Below are 24,947 nucleotides of genomic sequence, written 5' to 3' on the forward strand. Positions count from 1 at the left end.
TAGATTAAAGGATAAAATGATATCACTTTCAGGAAAGCAAATGAAACTGAATATACACGAATCTATGTGAGATATACTGATATCCTGCATATTTATGTGTGTGTATTAGATTTACTCAGAAAGAAGAAAAATGTGTCATTTTCAGGAAATCAGATGAAACTGGAAATTCATTTATGTTAAGCAAAGTAAGCGAGGCTTAGGGAAACAAATATCCCATGTTTTCTCTCACATGTGGATCCCAGATTACATGCACGCACACATGTCTATTCATGTTCATGTATATAATCATGTATGTGCCATGGAAGTGGGAGTTAGATTACCTGGGTAAAGACAATGAACTAACAGGATGGAGAAGACAGGAAGGGGAGGATATGGCGATGAGTGTGGTGCTGCACCTGATTGACACAGAAGAAGATGCCTTCGTGAAACCCACCAGTCCGGCAAGTGGACATACACCAGTGGTTTTAAGGAAAATGATGAAAGATGAGAGAATTTAATCTCTCCCACTTTAGCTTTCATTTCTTCTCTTGGCCATGCTAGCAGACAAATATGGCTGCTGACAGAGACCTCTACACGGCCTTGGTAACCCTCCGTTTCAGCTTCAGGGTGAGCTAGAGCAAGGTAGACACCAGTCCATGACATTAACTTCTGCAGACGATGACGTGATCGTAAACGTGAATGCCTCAGCGAGTGCTTAACTGGATGCTCGGGCCTTGGTGCTCTCTAAAGGGCTCTGCATACACAATCTTGGTAATAACCCTATGAGTCAGGTCCTATTAGTGTCCTCGCTACGGGGGGATGAAACTGTCACCAAGGAGTTAAGCGATTTGCCTATGGTAGAGATGAGGGAGGGAGGGACAAAAAGAATATTTACTAAACAAGACTTAAAGCAATGTTATAAATTAGAATTTGGGTCAGTACTTTAATTCTTTTTAAGAAGAATCTTGCTCTTCACGAAGACTTAATTTTAGTTATCTGTATATGTCTGTGCCTGTGCATGGGTTTACCCAGATCAACGCAGTCACTGAGGAGGCGAGAAGAGGGTGTCAGAGTTTCAATTACAGGCGCTTGTAAGCATCCTGACGTGGTGCTGAGAAACAAATTTTGGTTCTCTGAACCACTGAGAAACCTCTCCAGCCCAAGAACCTGGTACTCTAGGGAAAAAGAAGCCAATAGCAAGGACTAAATACACACAAAGTCTCCAATGCCTTTTGCTAACTCAGGCTTCCACTGTTCCCCAAGCATCTCTGTGGGACTCTGGCTTACGATGGGACTGTCTAAGAAAACCACAAGTTCTACCCTTCATAGTGTCAGAAGAGGAAGAAGTTCTAAGTTCTAAAACAGACAGCTGAGGGTGAGCAGTCTTCACCATTCGCTGATGGCTTCATCTGTACGAACTCCACAGCCAGGACACCTCTGCTCTATATCTTCAGAGTCAAGTCTGTTCATACGGACAAAACCTTGCTTGAAGTGCACACACGCACACACACACACACACACACACACAAAACACACACACACAAACACACACATGCACACACACACAAAAACCACACACGCACACACACAAACACACACATACACACACACAAAAACCACACACGCACACACACACAAACAGACACATACACACACACAAACACACACACACACACACACACACACACACACACACGCATGAATGTAACCACAGAAGTTCACAGACACACATGCATGCACACAGGGATGCTACTTGAATAACACAAGCTCAGGACACAGTCATTTGTTCCTTTCATTATTTGCTGTTGTTTTCTAATGATGCCCTGAAGCTCTGAAAATGATGGGTAAGAGGCTTTTAGGTGTTTCTTTCAATCCCTCTCCTCATTCCTTTTCATTTGTAGCATGGGACCTCCACTACAACAGCGATGCATAAAACAGCGGGTCGAGCACAAAGCATTAAGATGGGATGATTTGGGGACGTGCAAATGCATTTTCACGGGGCAGCATTTACATAAAGCCCTTTGCAGAAAGAAAGAAATCAATCCTGTTCACCCCTTCACCCAATTTGTGAACGAAGAGGAGCTTTAAAAAACTGGACTTCTTTTTTTTTTTTTTTTTTTTTTTTTGGTTCTTTTTTTGGAGTTGGGGAAAACTGACTTCTTAAGGCAGAATCTCTCGCACAGTGTCATAAACGGAATGCTGCACCTTTCAATAGGGCTGGGATAAAGGCAGACGTTCAGATCTTACCTTGTCTCATCCAAGTCTAATATTGAAGGCAAGAGGGAACAGAAACAAATAAGACTGGGTCTGTGGAGCACAGGATCAGGGGACGTTGAGTAGAAAGATTAAGAGCTTTGAAGAGTAAATGGAAATTGCATTTGTATTTCAAAGATCGTGCTAACTGGGAAAATTTTACTCAATATCAAAGTATAAATATTTTACTATCGGGACTAAAAAATCTCCTTATTTTAAACTTCAAAAAAATCTCCCTAGCTGACTCAAAGTGGAAGAAACGTGGTATAGATAGAAAAATCAGCTTTTTTGGGAAATTGACTGATTCTCTAGGGTTCTTAACCTGTTCCTGTAAAACAGTTGGTAAACCACGATGCCATAGAAATGAAAGGTAGGCAGACAAGGCAGGGGTCAGGCTGCAGAACCCCTTGTAAAGGGGCCCCAAGAGCATTCTTCAGAGAATTCTGAGAGTCACAGAAAACCATCAAGGCTCGATTTTTTCTGATAATCTAGCAAGAGCCGGGTTTCTCATGAGTGAATCGTGCTATTGGAAAAAGTCATAGATCTGAACTGCAAAGTGTCCAGGAGTAGTTAGTCCCCTGCAGTAAGTGCAACAGGGAGTCCCCCCGATATCCACTGCCCTTTCGACATGTACCACTCAATTGAGAATTAACAATTAAAAGTGTCTTCATGTTGTGCGTGTTGTATGCACTGGAACACAGATGCACATGTACATACATGTATGCCTGCAGATGCATGGGCTTTTGAAAGCTCTATGCCATTCCTTAGGAGCTGTTACCTTCTTATTTGAGAAAGAGCCTACTGCTCTCCCAGAATGCACCACATGACGTAGGTTGCCAAGGGCTCTCCCAGGATGCACCACATGAGGTAGGTTGCCTACCGCTCTCCCAGAATGCACCACATCACATGAGGTAGGTTGCCTACCGCTCTCCCAGAATGCACCACATCACATTAGGTAGGTTGCCTACCGCTCTCCCAGAATGTACCACATGAGGTAGGTTGATGGCCAGGAATCCAGCTGTGTGTGCCTCTCCAATGCTGAGATTACATACAGAAACACCCGTATCTGGTTTTAACATGGGTTTTTTAGATCAAACTCAGGTCTTCAGGCTTGCAAAGGGAGCATTTTAACTGACTGAGAACTTTCCTCAGCCCTGTCTCTTCATTCCTCAAACATAAGGCGCTTTTAAAGCTGGTCATGGTAGTACACGGCTTTCATCCCTGCACTCAGGAGGGTCTTGGTGAGTTCCAAGCTAGTTGGGGCTATGAAGATCATAGCCAGGGCTTCACAGAGATACTCTGTCTCAAAACAATAAAAACGAACTACAAGCTACTTAGAGCCTGTTTGAGAGTATGTTAATATGATAATCATGATTTAAACAATGTATTAACTTACTTTCCTCTTCCGTTTTCAAAATGGATTCTCTAAAGAATGCTTGAACATAGGTTCCCTGTAATTCCCTAGGCTTGGCTATTTCTCCCCCTGTCCCATCTCTTTGGAGTTCACTTATCTTCTGCCCTCCCTTATCACTTTCTGTAGTTGTGCATCTCTGTCTGTCTGATTGACTGTCTGTCTGTCTGTCTCTGTGCACCTGTGTGTGTTGTGCAGAGGTCAGAGGTCAACAATGATCTGTCACTCCTCACCTTATTTTTTGAGACAGGATCTCTCCTGAGCCTGGAGTGCATGGATTACAGTTAGATGAGCTGTCCAGAAGCAGCCAGAGCAGCACTTGTCTCCACATGAAGCACAGAGCAGGGATTACATGAGCATACATTCACACTTTGCTTTGTATGTGGGGCTCAGGGGAGTTAAACATGGCTCCCATGCTTATACAGGAAATATACTATCATCTGAGCTTTCTTCACAGCCCCCAGTTCCTCTCCTTACACCGATTTTCTGGTCTCTTTATCATTCCTTTATCAGCACATGCTTATAGTTCATGCAAAAATAAAATGACTCTGTCTCTCTTGCAAAGTAATACAATGAATGGCTGAAAGAAATAAAATATGACTATCTATGAAAATTAAGCGTAGCATATTGTCCTCAGAGAGATGGGTCCCTAAAAGATCTACATTGGACTTTCTACTTTGTCATTAAGATTTTATTTTAGGGAGCTGGAGAGATGTCTTGGCCATCAAGGGCAGTGACTGCTCTTGGAGAGGACCTTGACTCATTCCCAGCACCCACAAAGTTGCTTACACCTCAGGGGTCCCCATTTGTTAACTCCAGTTCCCGGGAGATCCAGTGCCCTCTTCTGGCTTCAGCAGACACTGCTTGTATGTGGTAGACAGATAGGGATGCAGGCAAAACATTCATACACAGAAATTGTTTGAAAAATTAAAAATATTGAATGTCTGTAAAAGGTAGATTTAAAAGACTTTATTTTATTTTTTATCTTACTCGAAAATTGCTTTGATGTCAATAGATGTTGCTTTCTTTTATAGCTGAGATTTACAGCTCCTTGGTAACCATAGAAGGAGCTTTGTCTAGGCCTTTTGAATCAGGTAGCAATGGTAATCAATTTTCTAAATGGAACTTTTCAACACTGAGAGTAGCATTGCTAGCAAGGCCTTTTCTTTCTGGCGTCTTAGGAATTGAAAGAAATAGAAAACAGGATTGGGTTCCACTTGCCTTCCCCCAGCTCCTGCTGTCCATTCGAGGAAAAGAGTCCAGACCGATGGGGAGAAGATGGCTCTGACATTCGAATTGTGGCTTTTTAGGACTGCACCCTCTTTCCTAGAACTCACTCTTTAAATTTTATATTCTACATGGGATGTGAGGTGATAGCAGTCCCAGGCTTGGTTTCTACGGAAATACGGTTTCTAAAGGAAATACCCAAAACCAAGTAGGTTTCCTTTAAAACAAAAGAATCACCGATTAAGCACCAGTCTACAGAGCACACGGTTTCAGAAAGCAGGAGCCGATGTTCCCATTCTCCTGCAAGCTGGCAGGAGTGGGTGTGAAGTAATCATGAAAATTCTGAGGAGGTAATTCTTATGGAAATTTTTAAAAATTAATCACATGGAATTTTTACCAAACTTATTTTAGCCTATGTGTGTGCTGTACGTATATACGCATGCTTCTCTCGGTGTGTTTGTGTGTGAATGGAGGGGTGCACATGTATTTGTGTGTGTATGCATTTGGAGACCAGATGTTGGCACTGGGGTGCTTTCCTCAACCTCTCTTGACCTTTTCCTTTGAGACAAAATTCCCTCACTGAAAATGGAGATCTCCAATTTGGCTAATTTGGCTGGCCAATGAACTCCGGTCCTCAGCCGGAACTAGGATTCAGGGTCTAACTTGGCTAATTTGGCTGGCCAATGAGCTCCCGTCCTCAGCCGGAACAAGGATTACGGGCTCTATTTTATGCAGACTCGTTCTTATTGGTTTGTCCCAGCTCTCCACTGAAGGAAAGACTGTATAGCTTTCCCCCTTAAAGGTGAGGCTAGTCCGGAGCATTCACCAGGAACATCCTAGAAGGGATATGGAGTTGAACACCCATGCATCCTAACATTAACGCACAAAGGTCTGTGGTTTTGTGTATCTTACCAACAAGGAAATTGGGGCACAGCATATTTTCGAGAGCTGTCCACGCGCTGAGTTAGTTTGTGTATCATGTCTCATTTACAGCTTTGCTACAAACCCCAGTCTCCTAATCTTCCCAAGAGAACAGTGTCTAGGTATCTAGGAGAGTTGGGAGAACCCAGCAGAAACAGATTAAGCAGCAAGGATAATAGTTGGCACAGTGACTCCAACTGCAACTCCTGGCAAAAAGGCAGAATGAGCCAAGCATAGTAAGAAAAAAGAGCACAGAAGATAAAAAATAAAGAGGCGAAGGAAGAGAAGGGGAAGGAGGGAGCGCATAGACACAAACAACAGGCAGATACACAGAAAACGGTCTAACGCATAAACCCTGGAACTAAAAGACAAAGCTCAGAGATGGTGTGACACCTCCCCCTCCCCCTCAAAGAGCCAGGGCAGAGAAAAATAATTCCGCTGAATCCAAGACCAATTCGCTTCTCTGCAGACCCTGAGCCAGGCAGCAAGAGATTAACTCTGTAAATGAAACTGGTCAATGAAAATTTTCTGAATGAACAGATAATAAAAGTCCATGGGAGAAGATTTGTCTGCTCTCGGCCACGGACTTCGTTAAACCATCATGGGAAAAACATAGTATTTACGAAAACAGCAGTGCCTACCAAAGTCAAGGTGAAGGAGACCAACCATCTTTATATGGCACAGAACACTGGACACCAGGTACAAAGACATCTCTGAAGGAAATTTTAGGAAAACGGGGCTCTTTGAGAGGGAGTAGCTGCATATTCAAATACATTTGAAAAGCACATCCAATTACTAGTTGTTCAATTAATGTAACAACCGACAGCATGCTTGGCGTTCCAGCACATTTATTTTATATTCCTCTTGCTTCTCTTAACTTCCAACACTTTGTCTTTTAGCTTCGCATCTGGAGAAGGGAGCGGCAGGAAATGCAAACACAGTCAAAAGATTATTTGACCTCTGTGGGGAAGAAAAGGGTTCTCTCATTTTTGTAAACAAAGGGTTTTTTTTTTTTTCACCACTGTCCACTCCAAAGAAAGCTTCCAGGATGTAAATATTTTAAAATCTACGAAGGTAGCCAAATATTCCATGCAGTGTCCCCATACTTGATGGTCTCAGAATTTAGTTTATACATATCTGCTAAACGAATGCAGTGTTTAGAGGGAATTAAGAGCACGTTAGGAACCCCACTAATGTACTCAACTATTTTTAATTCAGTTCAGTGTCTATATTAAGTGTCCTCTGTACAAATGCAAGGCATCAGAGGACATGCTGGGCTTTCAAAAGGCCTGATTCTGCCGTCCAGTGGGTTAACTAACTATACAGCCATGACTCATTAAGTTGTCTTTACTACAAATGGACACCCAGGGTAGGAGAAAGCAACTCAATAGCTTCTTTTCCTGTTGCTGTGGTAAAATACCCCAACAAGAGCCGAATAAGAGAGAAGGGGTTTATTTCAGGCAATAGTTTAAGGGTATAACCTACCACGGTGGGAAACCCAGGCTTCAGAAGTTCAGAGCAGCTGCTCCCGTCACTTCCGCAGTCAGGAAGCAGGAAGTGATGCTACTCAACTCCCTGCCCCATCCTGCACAGCCCACAGGGGCAGGTCTTCCCAGGATCCCAGCCAGGGAATGGCGCCGCCCACAGTGGGCAGGTCTTCCCACCTCGACCTCATTGATAAAATCTCCCACAGGCAGATAAAATCTCCCTGGTGGCTCATCTCCCAGGAAATTCTGGGTCCTGTCACGTTGTCAACAAGCATAAAAATGTGTCATAGTGAGAGCTAAGGGACAGAGAGTTGGAAATCAGATCTGTACAGATGGAGAAGAACTTACATTTTAGAAGAATTTCTAGGTAGTGAAAGTAGGGTTAGTGCTTCTGAGCCCTGATAGCTACAGGGCCAAAGTAATGGATTGTAAGAATCTCAGCTCGAAACGTATTAGTAGTGGTTTTATCTACAATAGGACAGGCTACACTTCATGAAGACTGCGGTGCAGTGGGTTTTGAATGAGAGCTCAGGAATACTTGGTCAACAGTGGTGGGGCTGTCTGCAGAGATTATAGATCTTCAGGAGTCAGGGTCTTGTTAGAGGAAGTACAGCACTGAGGGTAGGGTCTGAGGGGTTATAGCCTCACTCCTCTTCCTGTGTTTCTCTCTCTCTTCTCCTCTCTATTCCCTTTTCCCCCTTTCTCGTCTCTCCTTTTCTACTTCCATCCCCCTTTCCCTTTCTTTCTTCTCCCTTCCTCTCTCTCTGTCTGTCTCTGTCTGTCTCTGTCTCTCTCTCTGTCTCTGTCTCTGTCTGTCTCTGTCTCTCTGTCTCTGTCTGTCTCTGTCTGTCTGTCTCTGTCTCTCTCTGTCTCTCTGTCTCTCTCTGTCTGTCTCTATCTGTCTCTGTCTGTCTCTGTCTTTCTGTCTCTGTCTGTCTCTGTCTGTCTATCTGTCTCTGTCTGTCTCTGTCTGTCTCTGTCTCTCTGTCTCTGTCTGTCTCTCTGTCTGTCTCTCTCTCTTTTCTCTCCCTCTCTCTCTCTCCCCCCTCCTGCTCCTCCTTTCTCTTTTTTATCCTCTCATTCTTCTATGTATGGATGAAAATGTAAACTTATGAAATCCTTCTAGAACAAGATATATCAACCGTGCCTATGGCTCAAAGTGAAAACTAACCTTTGTTTTGCTCTCAATAGCATTTCTTTTCTTGTAGCCCCATCTGGCCTAAACTCCCCTTGTAGACCAGGCTGGTTTTGAACCCACAGACATCTATTTGCCTCTGCTTCCTGGGAGCTGGGATTAAAGATGTGGAACTACCAAGCTTTTCCCTGGCACCTTTTGAAAATAAGATGTGTTTACTTCTTTTTAATTTTTGACTTTTTTATTATTTATGAATGTATATGGGTATTTTGCCTGCGTGTATGCCTGTGTACCATGCGCATATGGTTCCTTGAAGAGGCCAGAAGAAAGTGTCAGATCCCTTGGGACTGGGGTTCCGGGTGTTTGTGAGCTGCTACATTGGTGCTGGGAATTGAACACAGGTCACAGAAGAGGAGTAAGTGCTGAATCTCACCCTCAGCCCTTCAAAGCCGTCTCTTATACAGCCTGGATATAAGGCAGTGTCTACCAATGACTGCAGGCAACAGGGCTTCTACTGCTAAATCGTGCTTCAAGTTTAGAAGGCAGATTTTACTGGTAATACTTTCACAATGCTGACAGGTCAACGATGCTACAGATAGTATCGTATCCTGCCAAGAACTTTGCCAAAGCCAGACAATGTCTCTGTTGAACTTGCCAGTTCATTTGTAAACCTGGTAGTGCTGGCCTCTAAGAGAACCATGTGGTTCCCCTAGGAGATTGGTGATGAACTAAATGACGGATCCAGTTTTAAAGGACAGACAGCATCAAAAGTCAAGCTTTGAGGCAGAGAGATGACTCAGTGGTTAACAGTGCATTCTGCTCTTATGGAGGACCTGGTTTTGGTTCCTAGGACCCATGGCAGGTGGTCCACAATGAATTATAACTCCAGCTTCATGGAAAATAACTCATTCTTCTGAACTCTCCAGGCATCTCCTGACACCCACAACACACATGATCAAAAACAAATCTTTCAAAAGGTCACACATCCATTCCCTTCCACTGGCCACATGGCACTCTTACCAGTAATGTCTTATCAACTTAAATCTCTCTTTTAAGGACTCGTCTATGAGATATCCCTAGGAAATAGGGGGAAAGCTTTTCTTTGCATCAATAACATTAAGTCTAGCAAAGATATAAAATATTCATTTTGCCATTGAAGGAAATGAATGGGCTGTCAGATGGGATCCACTACATTAATATGTCTGCACATAAAAAGATTAGATGAGGAAATTGATATTAAAGTACCTATGGTATTATCAATCCATCCATTTGAAATAGTAATTAGTTGCTATGAATGACCAGGTCAACAATTTCCTTAGAGATATTATAAACTGACTATAAAGCACGGTAACTTAAAAGGAGTTGGTGATAATGTGATTCTCAAAAAGATTCAATCTTTCCTAAGGAAATAAGGAAATTGTGTGGACATAAACAGTCTACTGTATTAGTTACCTGCCTTGTTGCTATGACAAAATACCAGATCACAGCAGCTCTAGGAAAGGAGGGCTCCCGTTGGCTCATGGTTGGCTCGCATAACAGTGGAATCGTGATGGTTGAAGTATGAAGCAGTGTGGTACCTGTGGCCACAGTCAGGAAGCAGGGACAGAGAGATGCTGGCCTCAGACTGCTTTCTCCTCTGGATTCAGTCTGGGCCCCAGCTAACTGGGTCATTTAGAGAGGGTCATCCCAGGTCAATTAACTTAATCCAGAAAAAAATCTCTCACCAACATCCCTTAGAGCCCCGTGTCCATGTTGACTATAATTCCATCAAGTTGACAAGATGAACCATCATGCATATCGTGCTTTCCTTACACAACGTGGTTTAAATCCTTGTTGCTATGGTGTTACTTATCATTTAGTAACTAGAAAACTCTCTCTTCCTCAGCGGACTCTGCATGGGGAATTCCTTTCCATGGTGGAGCTCACCGGGAAGGTTCAGAAGTCAGAACTGACCAAATACAGTGTCTAGTGACAGCCCAGGCCTGTGTCATATCACAAAGTTAACTTTCTGGCTCTGACATTACTCCCAGACCCAATCCCACATCTGGCAGGCACACAGGTCATTCAATATTTATGTCAGTTCCCTCTCCACAAGTCCTCCATATTGTTTCTACGCCCCTTCAGGGAACACTCTCACGTTCTATCAAGCACTGTGCTATTTACTGATAAAATGGTAATGCAAATATTTTAAAAGATGCTGCAGCTTCTTCGTGTGATTAAAAATAAGACTGTTACATGCATACTTGTTTATGCAAAACAGTACAGTGACATTCTGAAATTACCTTACATCCTTAATTTTTCCCCTTAAAACAGCATTCTAGAACATGGCTAGGCTGTCAAAATACGATTTTGAAAAGTTAGAGGGTATCCTAAACTCAGCTTTATCCTGGCTGTCTCTTATAAAATGCAAAGATCTAAATTTTTATTATACCAAGCATTATAAAGGTTGGTTGAACTTTCTCTCGACTTAGGACAATAACTCTTAAAGAGTTATTGAATCCTCATTTACAGACTGTATTTATATAATATTTACTGAAATTTCCCACTTACAAAATAAAACATATTTCAGATGTCTCCTTAATTTCCTTTCAAATAGTAAAAATAGACAAGTTAGAAGTCAATACAAACACTTATTTTTTTAAAAGTTATTTCGACAGCAAAATAATGTAAAGTAACCTTGTATTAAACTTTAGAAAATATCATAGCAGCTTATATCTAAAATTCTGGTATTTGGGAGGCAGAAGAAGAAGATGGCACTATAAGGCCTGCCTGGGTAAGAGAGCAAATCCCTTCTTTCATCAATAAAAATATCATTATCAGCAACACGTCTCTATAATTTCTGGACTAGCTGGTAGAAGGCAGTGGGGCTTCCCACACGGCTTTCTGGATTCCATACTTCACCACAACAGAAACTCAGTAGCCTATGGGGCAAACCAGTCTCCAAGGGAGAGAACATCAGAGAGAGCAAGTGGTAATTCACTACTGTTATTGTGAAAAGACTTTTGATTTCGCGGATTGCCAGAATGGATCCTGTGGAGCCTGATGCGTCTCTGCAACAATGTTCTCTTCCAAGTTGCCAAGCCGTCTATGATAGCTTCTCTTGGTTGTTAACTTGAGACACTTGGGAAGATGGAACATCAACTAAAGAGTGGGCTCCATCAGACTGGCATGTGGGCTTGTCCACGGGGCAAGGGTGGAAGCCACAGAACAACTCCACGAACCAGTTCTCTCCTTCTACTTTCACGTGGGCTCTGATGACTAAACTCAGGTCACCAGGCTTGCTTGCCAGGCAAGAGCCTTTACCTGCTTGGCCATCCTACTACCCCAGGGACATTTGAAAAATCACGTGAGCCTTAAGAGTTCTCTTTGTTGTTGCATCATGTTTACAGTTACTGTTCCAATACTCAGGAAATCTTTAATTTGTGTCTAAAACTCAAACCTCCACAGGGAACACAGCCACTTATACTTGAGGAGATGAGCCTTTCATAGCAGAGCTAGCTCGGGTGGGCGTACCATTTGAAATCTAATATCAGTGATGATCAGTTTCATTTGAAATCTGCACCTGATCAATCTGTGATGATCAATTTCATTTTGCTTTCCCAAACTGCACTATTTTATTCTGTCTAGGGAATAACCAAAGGTGATATAAAAGTTGAACCCTAAGAGAAATCTATTGGCAATAATTAAATGGAATACTTTTCCTGACATACTCAGATAGGTTCATATGTTATTTTAGTAGGTAAAAAAATAATTTGTCCTCATAGTATGAAAGAAGATGGGATGGGGAGTCAGGGGTTAAAGATTTAAGTGGGAGGAGGGATGGGAGGTCTGGTGTTGGGGTAGAACATTTGACAATGCCCTGTATGAAGCCACTGCTCTGTAAGCCATTTTAAAATACATAATTACAAAAAAGTAACGTGTTCTGAGACTAAAATACCTCTCTGTGTGAAGGCTTTCTTTTCAGCTACATAGTCTTCCCTTAACTGACTGCAAAGGCATAAAGAAACTAAGTTAAAATAATGGATATGATTTTTCCCTGTTTGATATATAAATATGGGCTTGGTACCACATAGGAAAGGCAGAAAGTAGGAAAAGTGAGTGAGCTCTTCCCTAGTTGTCAGAAAACATAACGTTACTTGGGTGAAGTTCACTTAAACGAAGTCCTAAACTGATGTGTAAGATTTCTCTTCTAAAGGAAATGTGTGATGTCTGTCTGTGTCTTAACACATCATCAAGAGTTTAGAGTTGTCTGTTAAAGGTCTGTGGGTAACACAAAGGTCCAGTGAGCTAAGCTCCATCCATGGTGCCACGGTGTTGAGTTAGTTCCTAGAGGCTTGAGGGGAGACTCTAATTTCTTATTTCAGCTTCCGATGACTGCTGGCCTTCCTCCAAAGTCAAGGCAAACAGTGGTGGCTCTATTTCTCTACCCTGCTTCTCGCTAATCTATTGAACTTTTATGAATGCCTCTGGCCTCATTTATTTTCTATGTTGAGTCTGTTTTATCAGCAACCTTAATTCCTATTTTGTATGTTAACAACATATTTATAACTCTGGGAAGTAGGACCAGAAGTTCTTTGGGTCCTGCCCACCAGGACTGGGTAGTAACAAATTAGTTATTTATCAGTCAACAAATAATTATTGTTATTGCTGTATTCTGAGCATTGGGTTGAATGCCTGAACCGAAAAGCGACGAAGTGTAGGACCTGTATTCCTAGGGTTTGGGGCATAACTGTTTAAAGAAAAAATGGGGAGGGAGACTGGAGAGGTGGCTCAGTGGTTGAAAACACACACCACCTTTATGGTCTTTGTGGGTGCCCACAGACAGACAGACACATGAATAAAAATAAAATAGTTCTTTAAAAAGAGGCAAAGAGGAGAGATAAATGTCAACTTTTTAAAAAAAGATTTAGTTGACAGACTGTAAGACAAAGATGCCTTTGAAGGACATAAAGCCAGAGGATAAAGCACAAATGTGCTCCTTTCCGGTTAGACATCTCTGGTTTTGAATGGGAAAAGTCTAAAATAATAGTAAAATAATTGATCCATCAATCATGGACTTAAAGACACGGGAAGTCAGAGGCAGTAGATAATAAGATACCAAATGAGGACTGGTGCAGAGTCTGCCTAATGAGTTTCCCATTCACAGTCTTCTTAAAGCATTGTCTTTGAAGACTTCATTGTTTAAAAAAAAAAAAGGAAAGAGAGATCTTAAAGAATGAGTTGGGTATAAGGCAGGCCTCTTGACAGTTGCTGGGAGAGATCGGAATATATTTAATTCAGAATGCTAACCATTTATCCAGGAATGGGTTAGAATTGGCTTTAAATGAAATCTACCAAATGAAATAGTACATGTAGAAGTGCACCAAGCACTTAATTATTCAGTTTGCTTTCTCTGTCTTGTGCCTTAATTGATCTTAAGACACTCAACTCTCTTTGCTTGCTAATCAGCCATCCTTGGGCAGACACTAAATAGCTTACTCATTAGAGGCACTGACAGGAGGCAAAACCCAACACTGTCTTAGAAACAAATTAACAATTTACTGTTGATTTGGGGAGGTTTTACTGTCAAACCTTCAATCCAGAAATGTGCACAAACATAAATGCAGTTACTGTTTTGGAAGTAAGCAATGAAGGATGGTCATGGTTTCAGAGATGAGTGTGAGACTCTCATAAGCTTCTCTGCCCCAACTTCAGGCAATAGCCAGAGTACACACATACTCTGTGTATGTGTAGCCACTAGAATTTTAGCAGTATTATAGCAACTAAAATTTATATATGATAATATTACAATGTATTGATAATAAGCATTGTAGCATTGTTCTGGTAAAGAAAAGCAATGGCATTGAGCCAAGACACAAAAATATAAGCCAAGGGACTTCTGGGTATTTCTCGAGATACTCCTTTTGTTTTTGTTTGTTTTGTTTCAGTTTTGGTTTTCTTTTCTGTTTTGTTTTGTTTTGTTTTGTTTTCTGAGCCTGGCGTTATAAGCCTCAACACCCAGCCAACAGGAAGGCCTGAGAGAGTGGAAGAAAGGTTGTAGTAAGTTATGATGGTTAGCGTTGTGTGGTACAGTCTAGAATGGCCTGGGATAGGGGCCCCTGGGTATGCATATGGGGGATTAGCTGAGTATTAATAGTGGTGGGAAGACATGTCCACTATGGGCGGCACCATTCCCTGGCTGGGATCCTGGTCTGTGTAAGTGGAAAAGTGAGCTGAGAAGCAGCGTGCACCACTCTCTGCTTCCTGACTGTGAGTGTGAAGTGATCTGCTGCTTCAAGCTACCGCCATCTCAACCGACGTCCCAGTCATGATGGACTGTGTCCTGGAACTGTCAGTTGAAATCAATCTATTGTCGTTAAGTTGCATAAATTCAGGGGCTGCCTGGGCTACAGAGTAAGTTCAAAGTTAATCTGGGCAACTTCGTGGGATGTTGCCTCAAACTGAAAAAGTAAAATACCACTGGGGTTACTGCTTAATCCCACAGTCCTTTCTTAGTATGTGTGAGGCTCTTATCTATCAATCCCACCAGTGTAGGGCTATCCCAGAGGGTGACAACTGTCCAGGGTTTGTATAAGGCCTGGGTTGGTTGAGCAAATCCTGGCCAATTTTATTCTGAGGTGGGGAAGTGCAGAAACTAAGTGTGAATACGTGGTGGGATCTGTTAGAGATACAATGGCCATTGACATCTTTAACTAAAAGTGTTGATGACAGAAGGGGATGGGCATGAGGCACAGGATCCTGCTTCTCCTTTCCTTTGGGATCCTTTCTAGATAAATCCGTGTATTTTTCTAGCTAATGTATTATCCAGTTTGCAATTGTATTACCCTTGTCTTTTCTTTTCTTCCTATTTTAAATCAGCTATCAATGACATGTTTACCATTGCTAAGTTTAGCCCATAGAGGGCTAAGAAAGGATGGACCAAGTCAATCACCAAACAATCCATATAGAACTGAAACTGAGAATTCCTGTGAAAATGGAGTTCTTAAGTGCTTTCCAAGTGAACAAAGCCCTGGGTTCTTGTCCCAGATCTGCAGACATTTGTGATCTCAGCACTCGGAGGGAAGAACAGGCAGCATCAGGACGTCCACATCACTACTGGTTCTGTCATGAGTTCCAGACCAGCAGCCAGCCTGAGAGATGAGAGACTTCATCTCAAGAGAAAAGAGTAAAAGATTTGAGGGATGGAGAGATGGCTCAGTGGTTAAGGGTGATCCTGCAGAGGACCCAGGTTCACTCTCTTATCACCCACATATCAGCCACAACCATCTCTAACTCCAATTCTAGGGGATCTCATACCCTCTTCTGCCTTCCACAGTCATTGCTTGCACATGGGACACAGATATGCATGCAAATTTTAAAAAGTTAAAGAAAAATGAAACAACAACAACAATAAAAAAAACTCCTCTTAAGTATTCCTAAAATCCACTTACTATCTAAAATTAAAACTGATGCCCAATTTGAATGTTTTACAATGTCTGTTTTACATATGGGTTTTATTTTCATTTATGAATGGACTTTGTGTGTGTGTGTGTGTGTGTGTGTGTGTGTGTGTGTGTGTGTGTGTGTGTAAACTCCTGATGATCAAATCCATGGGCTCGTCATTCATTTAGCTTTGCGCACTAAACCATCTACCAGCTCCATATTCCCTTTTAATGAAAGAAAAGACACCTTTAGAAAATTGTGTTCCTATACATTCATAATTGACACATTGTTATTTATATTGTTACTTATTTCAAGAAAAATGAAACAATGAATTTACTATGCCAACATGTCAAGAAGTTAAAGGATAAACGAGTTTTATGTCACTGAAGACAGGATTTCTCTGCTTCTTAGCTGATCCAAATTGCTGTTGTGGACAAACCTGTTAAAATGGAAAGGATTCTGTAATACGGCAAGCTCTTTCAGCTCTCCTGAATCTCCCGGAGTTCAGTTGGGATTAGGAGCAATTATCTAAGAATAAGAAAATCTTAATAGAAGAAATGGATTATCCGTCCTCTCCAGAAAGACAGCTTTGCCGACATAAATATGTGCTCACAGGCAGAAGTCTCGTCTGAGAGTAGAATATGATTCATTTTCTTCCAATGCAGCACACAGCTTGTGCTCGTCAATATGTGTCCTTACACAAGGAAGCCTTTCCACACTGTGGCTCAACACCGCTCCAGGGCCTCTGTGGAAGGGACCCTTTTGAGTTCATATCCTACAGGACCCTGGAGTATCTGGGAACTTCGTGTTGCTTTTGCCAGCTCATTGAAAATGGAATGCTTTGGGGGCTGCCCAACATAGCTGTGTAATTCATTACAAGACAGAGACATATCTGGGGTGAGGCAGGCAAGCAACTAATGAGCATTTATTTTGCCCAGGAAACATCGAGATCGATACATAGGACATGCAACATTTATGGAACACTATGTTATCTTTGCTCTTTAGGGGAAGGAGTGTGTATTGCGGGATCTCTTTCTGCTAGTAGTATTGATGTGATGCTCAAATGGCTGGCCCTGTTCAACATGGGAGGCTGACCTCACCTTGCTATGTTAGTGGTCACAATGATGTTGAATCTTTTTAGCTTCCTTGACCAGGCATCCTAATGCTCTATCATTTGATGTTGGCATCTATCTATCCACCTACCTAGATTTATATTGATCAGCTATCTGCCTTCCTATCATCTTCCTATATATGTCTATCATCTACCAAGCACCTATCTACATATCATATCTATCTATCTATCTATCTATCTATCATCTATCATTTATCTATACTTATACTTATCTATCCATACATATCTATCTTTATCTGCTTCCCCACCCCCATTTTTCTTCCCTTTTCCTGATCCATTTGAGCCATTTGGGGATTCTCTAATAGGTGTGAATGAAACAGTGCATAATACACTCACATTAGACATTTTATTAATCAATGGGAGGAGCCTAGCTATATGGAGAAAGCTGGGATGATCAAAACTTGGCATCTACATCCTGCTCTTCAAATTTGCATTGTTGTGTGCTACAAAGAGAAACATAACAATGTAATTGATATTTAATGAACAAATTATTCACACAATAATCAAAGCACAAATGGTGCTGGCTACATAAACGAGACCAATGTTAGATGGTATCCTTTCAGAGGTCCTTAGCAGGGATGGTTCTGAATTTAAAATGTCTAACTATGCCAAGGCTTGGTATTCAAGTAGTTATTTTTCTTGACGATTTCTAGAAATGGCACCACAGGGATCGTGGTTGCCTGGACACAGCAATTAGCCATCCAGATGATCCTATAAGTGTCATCATCGTTGCTGAGGGTGACAGAGTGAAAACACCATGTGTGTGTGCTCAGCTGTGTGTGTGTGCATCCCCAAATTACCCTCAGAAGAAGGGAGTGATGTGACTTGAGATGGACTGCTCTGTGCTCACACAGAATGAGACAGGATGATGGGAGATCCAGCATCTGATGGTAACCATAGTCTTGTTAGCACACAGTGAGCTCGGGCCATAGTGAATGACCATGGCTTCCTCACACACAGATTTAAATATCACCGCATTAGAAGCATCCCTGTGCACTTCCACAAAGCCACAGACTTCTGACTCCAAAGACATTGAACTGTGCTAAAGCAGGAGAGAGGAGTCATCAATTTCTTTTGAACTGCACTCCTCTTATTAGTTATTTGAGAATTCTGCACAATGAGTTTTGATCGCACTCACCCCTAGTTTTGTTTCAAGTAAAGTCGATCAATTAATGTTGTTTTTAAAAATTATTAGTGTGTCCACCAGGAGGACAGGCTCTCTCAAGTGTTCTGTCGAAAAGAGTTAGAAAACTGGTTAATTAAAGGAAACGGGCTAGATAGAGGCTCAGTGATTACAAGCACTGTTCTTCTAGAGGACCTAAGTTCAGACCCTCATACTCACGTTGGCTCACCGTTCCTTGTAACTCCCACACTAAGGGATCCAGCAACTTCCCTTGCTTCTGTCAGACAGACAGACAGACAGACAGACAGACAGACACACACACACACACACACACCCCACATACACACACACCTGCATATACAGATTAGCAAACACACATACATAAATCAAAATAATAAATCTTTTGTAAAAGAAACTGAGGACACTCTTGCCTGTGCTATACGTGTTTGGATATACAATGTAAAGGTCTCTGTAAACTCAGTTGCTAATTCTGTACTGGCAGAGGGCTAAAGGTCCATCACCAGCCTCCTATTTTGTAACAATTTGTTCCTTCCTTACCTTCCTAAGGCAGTCCAGGATTGTATCTGATTGGCCAATCGCCGGACAGGAAGTGGAAGGCAGAACTTCCGGGCAGAGATAGGGCCTCTGGGAGAAGAACCAAGGGTCAATGATTCAGCCAGCAGACACGAAAATAGAAGGAGCAGGGGGGTAGACCTGGTCCTGTGGTAGGGCGTGGTGCCAGGATTAGTCAGGTTAGGATAGCTGAGAGGTAGCTCAAGCTGAGAGGCCTTAGGTTTAAAACATTAATAAGCCTCTGTGTCGTTATTTATACCACTGGTGGATCTGAGGTTGTCCTATGTATAATAGCTTCTAGTAACCTTGAACACTTTGTAAGGGAAGAGAAAACTTGATTAAGAGACGAGTTTCTGGGCTATCAGGCTCATGTGTAAAGAGCTTACCATGTAAGCGTGAGGACCCAAGTTCAAACCCCCAGAACCCACGTGAAGACAGAATAGAGTAGCATGAATGTCTGAGGTCACAATTTGTCTACAACATGATGGGAGGGAGAGACAGGATACCGAGAACCTCACATCCTAGCTAGTTTAGACCACACGGCCACAAACAAGAGACCCAGTCAAACAAGATAGAAGGCAAGGAAGGCTTAACTGCAGAGGCTGTCTGCTAAACTGCCCCCGCTCCACTCATGTACACCATGACCTGAAGGCAACTCATTCGTGTGCACACATACAGGCACACCCACACGCACACAGCATTTTAAACAATGTGAGTTTCGAAAGCAGTATTTCAAATGTATCAACATAAATCTATAAGCATCAGTTCAAGTAGGCACCACAGGCCCAATCTGATCCTACCTGCCTCGGTATCCACATTGTATCCTATGGGGACATTTTTCTATCATGCCATCGGACTGAAAACCCATCTCTTACAAGGTTCTCTTGTCTTTCACATCAGATCTACATATCTGAGTTTTAACATCTTCAGTTAGCATATGAAGCTTTTATGAAACTCTATCTGACTTCCAGAATTGTGCATAAATAAAACAAATTTGTGAACTCCCAGTGACCAGCATAGGATATTTATTTCTCTTGTACCAAAAGAAGGCCTCTGAAGCATGAAGTTCCATCTCTAAGTGTTTTGTAACTGAACCAAGCTTTGGTTTTCTTGCTCCCATGAGATAACAAGGGGCCGAAAAACTCATAAGCAAATTCTTGCTATGCCGCATGCTTCCATTGGGTGTAGCTATGATATTAAAAAGGTGCTTATCCCTGCCTGTGTACACAGGGAGGATGCTGGGACATTTGGTACTCTCTTTGTATTTGGCATTAAATTGTTTTAATTACCTGTACATTCGGGAAAAACCAAACAAAACATTTCCAAACCTGTCCGGACGAGATGGATTTTAGCATGCCTTTGAATTCTCCAAGGAAGATGCCTATAGTGTTAAAATCTGTGCTCAAAATTTAATTAATGACTGTTTTCCATTGTTTAACCTTTTAACATAGTCATGTGATTCACACCTAGTCCAATGCCTTTGGTGTACGTAGACATCTGTTGGGTAAACTCGGATTGAGGTGAGGAAAAATGGAGAGACTGAAGATGGTTCAGTCCATACAGAGCTTGCCATGCAGGTACAAGGACCTGAGGTCAGACACCCAGTATGCATGTAAAAAATCATGCATGGTGGTGTGTGTCTATAATCCTAGCTCAAGAAGGGGGAGACAAGTGGATCCCTGGAGACATTAACCAGGCAATCTCACCAAATTGCATCAGGAGACTGTTTCAATAAAGAACACCACACACGTGCGCACACACACACACACACACACACACACACATACACACACGCACACACACAGGCACACAGGCCTCCTCTATTCAATGACAGTTCAGGGCAGAATGTCCTAAGATGTCTATTTATACTAAAAGGGAAGAAAAAAGCCCACAGTATTTCTCCTAAAATGCAAAGACAGCTTCCATGCCGAGAAGAAAACTGTTACTGCTTTTCTTAACAACACCATATGTCTCCAAGTGGATTGTGATGTAGTCAGTTCCCAGGGGATGTTCTGAATGGAAACTAACCAAGTCAAGGCACAGGCTTCACTAAATACTTACTCTGTCTGTCTGTCTGTCTGTCTGTCTGTCTCTCTCTCTCTCTCTCTCTCACACACACACACACACACACACGCACACACGCACACGCACACACACATACACACATACACACACACACACTGATTAACCAATGGTTTGCCTTTGCAATTTCTGCATCATCCAAGCATCCTCAGGAAGGTTCTTCCTGTTTTTTCCTCATTCTCTCCAAACAACCAAATCAGGTAAAAGCCCCATGTACTCCACCGAAATATCTCTCCGTTTGCTCGCATTTTCTTGTCTATGTAACGTCACTCTGTTTTACAGAGTTTAGAAGCCAAATCTCCAAACCCCCTGAAGGATTTCAATCACAGATTAGCTACGGTAGTAACTGTTGAGACCCAGAATAGTAATTAATATACATATGTGTGCCTGTATATGTAACATATATGTACTTATTTCCACTGAGACAGTATAATGATAAAGAGCAATAAAGTAACCAAGAGTCATTAGAGAGTTCCTCATACATTACAATTTTTCGTAGTGCAGCTCTTCATTCAATCCTAATTTTTTATGTATTAATATGCAATACTATTTTTGGATGAAAGTTTGCAAGTAGCCCAGGCTGTCCTTAAAGTCTCTATGTAGCTAAAGATGATCCTGAACTCCTGATGCCCCTGCCTCCACTTCCCAAGCGCTGGGATGACACGTGTGAATCACCATGCCTAGGTCTCGTGATCACCCAACATCAAATACCTTTCCTTCTTGCACCCTACCAGATTAAGCTGAGTTAAGGTGTTCATAATTCTGATAGACACGATATATTTTTATTTTTTATGTTAAATGTAACTCTTTATAACATGAAGTGGTGTCTTTTTACAATGCATATAAAAGTCTTAAGATGTCTGCCCTGGGAAAAAATGTAAAATGCTTTGGGACAGTATAGATTGGAGCTTTTAATAATTTCTCGAACTGTCACTTATATTATTGTAAAATATGAATTTTTTTGCACTCAGGTTTCATGACTGTCAAATTGCCATAAAGTTCCTAAGTGCTTCCTTGTCTTTGCACATTATTCTTCCACGTGGAAAGCACCGTTTGGGGTCCAGCATGAGATTTTCGACTCTACTGTGAATACTGCCACATTGCCACTTAATAAATGGCAGAGGAAGGACTCCAAGCTCACGTTGAGAGTCACAAGCACCCCTCATCTCAAGTGCACATGCACTTGGCTCTGTTCTCCTTCTAATCTGCTTCATGGAATCAGCAGCACAGATTCAAACACGGGCCAATGAAGAATCTCCCAGAAAGTCTGGGAGCGAGTCATTAACACGTTTATGGGCTGGAGAGTTGACGTGGTGACTGAAGTGCTTGCTCTACATGCATGAGGGCTAAGGCTAAAATCCCCAGCACCCATGTACACGCTAGGCATGGTTCCGCACTACAGGGTGGAGACAGGTGCATCCCGGAAGCTCACCGGCCCACAGTAGAACCAAAATGGCGAGCTTGAGGTTCAGTGAGAAACGGTGTCTCAAGGGAACAAAGAGGAGATGGAGAAGGAAGATGCCCAGTGTTCTCTGTTAGCCTTACCATGTGAGTGTATGGACGTCTGCACTCACATACATGTGTGCATAGACCACTCACTCTACACAACACACAGAGATTTGAACAAAGAAACGAGCGCACATTTACAACAGCCTCCCCTCCTGGTCCAGCACCCAACAGCACGTCAGTGATTCAACGACAGCCATAAGTCTAGGTGCTTTTTAGTGATTTCTAAGGGGATTTCTTACCTGGGATGCCTGGCGGTGTTTTCAGATATTTTCCATTAAAATGTTGAATTACCACTTCACATTTTTCAGTAGACTCCATTCTGGGGGGGAGAGAAGTATGGGGAGGCGAACGTGAGATTATAGATGTTTGTCGAGTTGCTCTTATAAAAAAAAAATAAGCAAGAAAGGGTAATCAAGAGAGAGCCGGAAAAGTTTGCTTTGACACACGTACATGGGCTGTCATCTGTTGTCATGGCTATGGTCGGGGCTGAGGTAACTGTTCCATGTCTCCTCTCTGTAGCTCTGCCTATGTGGATGCCATGGAGCTAACCTGAGACACTTCCTTCCTTCCAGGCAGGCCTCTTGGCATTTAAAAGTACTCAACAGAGCCTCATCAAATGACCGGATGACTGAATGAGTGATATGACCCTGAGAGGCAGGCCCTACCGATGAGGGCTGGGAGGCTGAGGAGGTAACCTTTACCTCTCCAGTAGGTGGTGGATGGAGCTGGGGTGTGGACAGACACCCAGGCGTGGTTACGGCCTGTGCTGAAACAACTCAGCTGTACTGTGAACTTTATTCGAATAGCTTACTGTGTCTGGTAGGGACCAGTGGGGCAGTGATCAGCACCATGGCACTTTTATTGAAAGGTCACTGTGTGAAAGATACCTAGAGACAGTTATTTGGGGCTACCCCATGTAGCAAGACGCTAAAAGCTTGCAAACCTATACTTTCTTCATTTTAGAATTTTGGCTATTCTATTGTTATTTTTTATTTTTAATACTAGGTGCCAATATTCATAAAATGAGTCTTTTTGTATAAAATGTCAGCATCTCATGTCCAACCTAAGGAGAGATAACTGTCAGCCCTCCCAGTATCACCTTAATCTTGGAGTGGTTACCATAGCTCAGATACATTTTCAAAAACACTGTCTATGGTCTTTGTTGTTTCTACAATTGTGTGTGTGTGTGTGTGTGTGTGTGTGTGTGTGTGTGTGTGTGTGTATCTGTGTGGAGACCAAAGGAAAACCTTGGCTGACATCCAGCTTATTTTTTGAGGCAGGATCTCTCTTTGACCTGAGCTGGACAGAGTCCCAGGGAGCTGCCGGTCTCCACCTACCTAGGGCTGGGACTGCGTGCTCACCACACGGCTGGCTTGCTCCATGGCTTCTAGGGACTGAACTCAGATCCTGGTACTTGCAAGGCTAAATGCTTTACTGATGGAGCCCCATCCCCAGGCAGCTCTGAAACGTTCAATTTTAATTAATGACAACAATGTAGAGACTTACTACATTTTACTTGTGTGTGGGGGGGGTTGTGTGTGAATAGCCCCTGTGGAGGCAAAAAAGAGGAGTCAGATTCACCCAGAACTAGAGTTACAGGTGGCTATGAGCCACCCCAGGTAGGTGCTGCGAACTGAACTCATATTCTCCAGAAGAGCAGTACATGTTCTTAATTACAGACCCAACTAGATGAAAATCTAAATATAATAAATATATAAATTTAAATATATATAAATATAGAGAGAGAAGGAGAAAATTTCATGTTACTTAATGTCAAGAACCCTCAAATTATATCCTTCCTATTTGTATAGTTTTTTTTTTAAGTAGGAAATTTCCTTTTCTAGGAACAAAAGAGTTCTAATTCTGTTTCCCTGTCTTCCCACACCTTCTACTCCCTGTTGCCTCTTTGAGGAAAAGCTTCTTCCTAGGTAGAGACACGAATGGGAGAAGAAACAGGGCCTTACCTCCCCCAAACAGTAATTAAGGAAAGTTCATTCTTGGAGTTAAAGACAGAAGGCTCATGCCTTGAGAGTCTCTTCTCTGTTAAGTCTCTCACTGAGCTCATACAGATAAGAGACAGAGGAGACTAAATGTTGCTTGTAAAACCCCGCAAATCAAATCCTTTCTCTTTGTCCTAAAATGACATAAAATTCTAAATGGAGACCAAACATAACTGAAGGTTACAATGTGCAATTGCTGATTTGGGGAATACAGAACAAGCTAAAAAGAAAATGGGCTGCTATCTACTCCACGTGTTAGTCTATTTTTACTCTGGTTTGAACGTTTCACGTCTCCCTTCTGGGCTCTAAATATGATCATCTTTTCTTCGCGTCATTTTCCAGCCGTTGCGGTCCCGATAGGGGGCTCTTTCTAGGAACACAAAGGTAGCAGCAGAGACGGCTCACTTTGGGTTCATTCAGATCTAACTAAGTAGATGTCGGCTGTGAGCCATTAGAGATTCTTTGAGAGAGTAAATGCAATGAAAGACCTTTTTCTGTGGCTGTCGGCAGGCCGCATCAAAGCATGTTACATTGTATCACTCAGCAGTGACAATTTCATTTGGATACACGGGGCCACGCATGAACATGGCAGAGCTGCCCCAGCAACAATGGCTGGGGCCCCTCGGAACTGCTAAAGGGGCAGGGGCAATGTTCTGGAAATAGAACAAAGGTGAGACCTGTCTGCGAATACGC

General features: G+C 42.3%; 1 protein-coding gene and 1 long non-coding RNA gene across 26 annotated transcripts in view; both read right to left on the reverse strand.

The window, feature by feature from the left end:
- Positions 1 to 24,947, reverse strand: part of Rbms3 (RNA binding motif, single stranded interacting protein 3) — a 786,929-nt gene that overhangs the window by 208,703 nt on the left and 553,279 nt on the right. For all 25 annotated transcript variants that reach the window (XM_017596208.3, XM_017596203.3, XM_039082840.2 and 22 more), the window contains one exon: positions 22,494 to 22,573. In XM_017596208.3, the coding sequence (XP_017451697.3) occupies positions 22,494 to 22,573 (80 nt within the window). The remainder of the gene's footprint in view (positions 1 to 22,493; positions 22,574 to 24,947) is intronic.
- Positions 8,096 to 22,475, reverse strand: LOC120094352 (uncharacterized). The gene is made up of 2 exons (XR_005488700.2): positions 18,106 to 22,475; positions 8,096 to 17,410 (listed from the first exon to the last, which is right to left on the reverse strand). It is a non-coding gene; the product is annotated as an uncharacterized LOC120094352 (long non-coding RNA).

This window comes from Rattus norvegicus, chromosome 8 (assembly GCF_036323735.1).
Source record: "Rattus norvegicus strain BN/NHsdMcwi chromosome 8, GRCr8, whole genome shotgun sequence".
NCBI classification, from domain to species: Eukaryota; Metazoa; Chordata; class Mammalia; order Rodentia; family Muridae; genus Rattus; species Rattus norvegicus.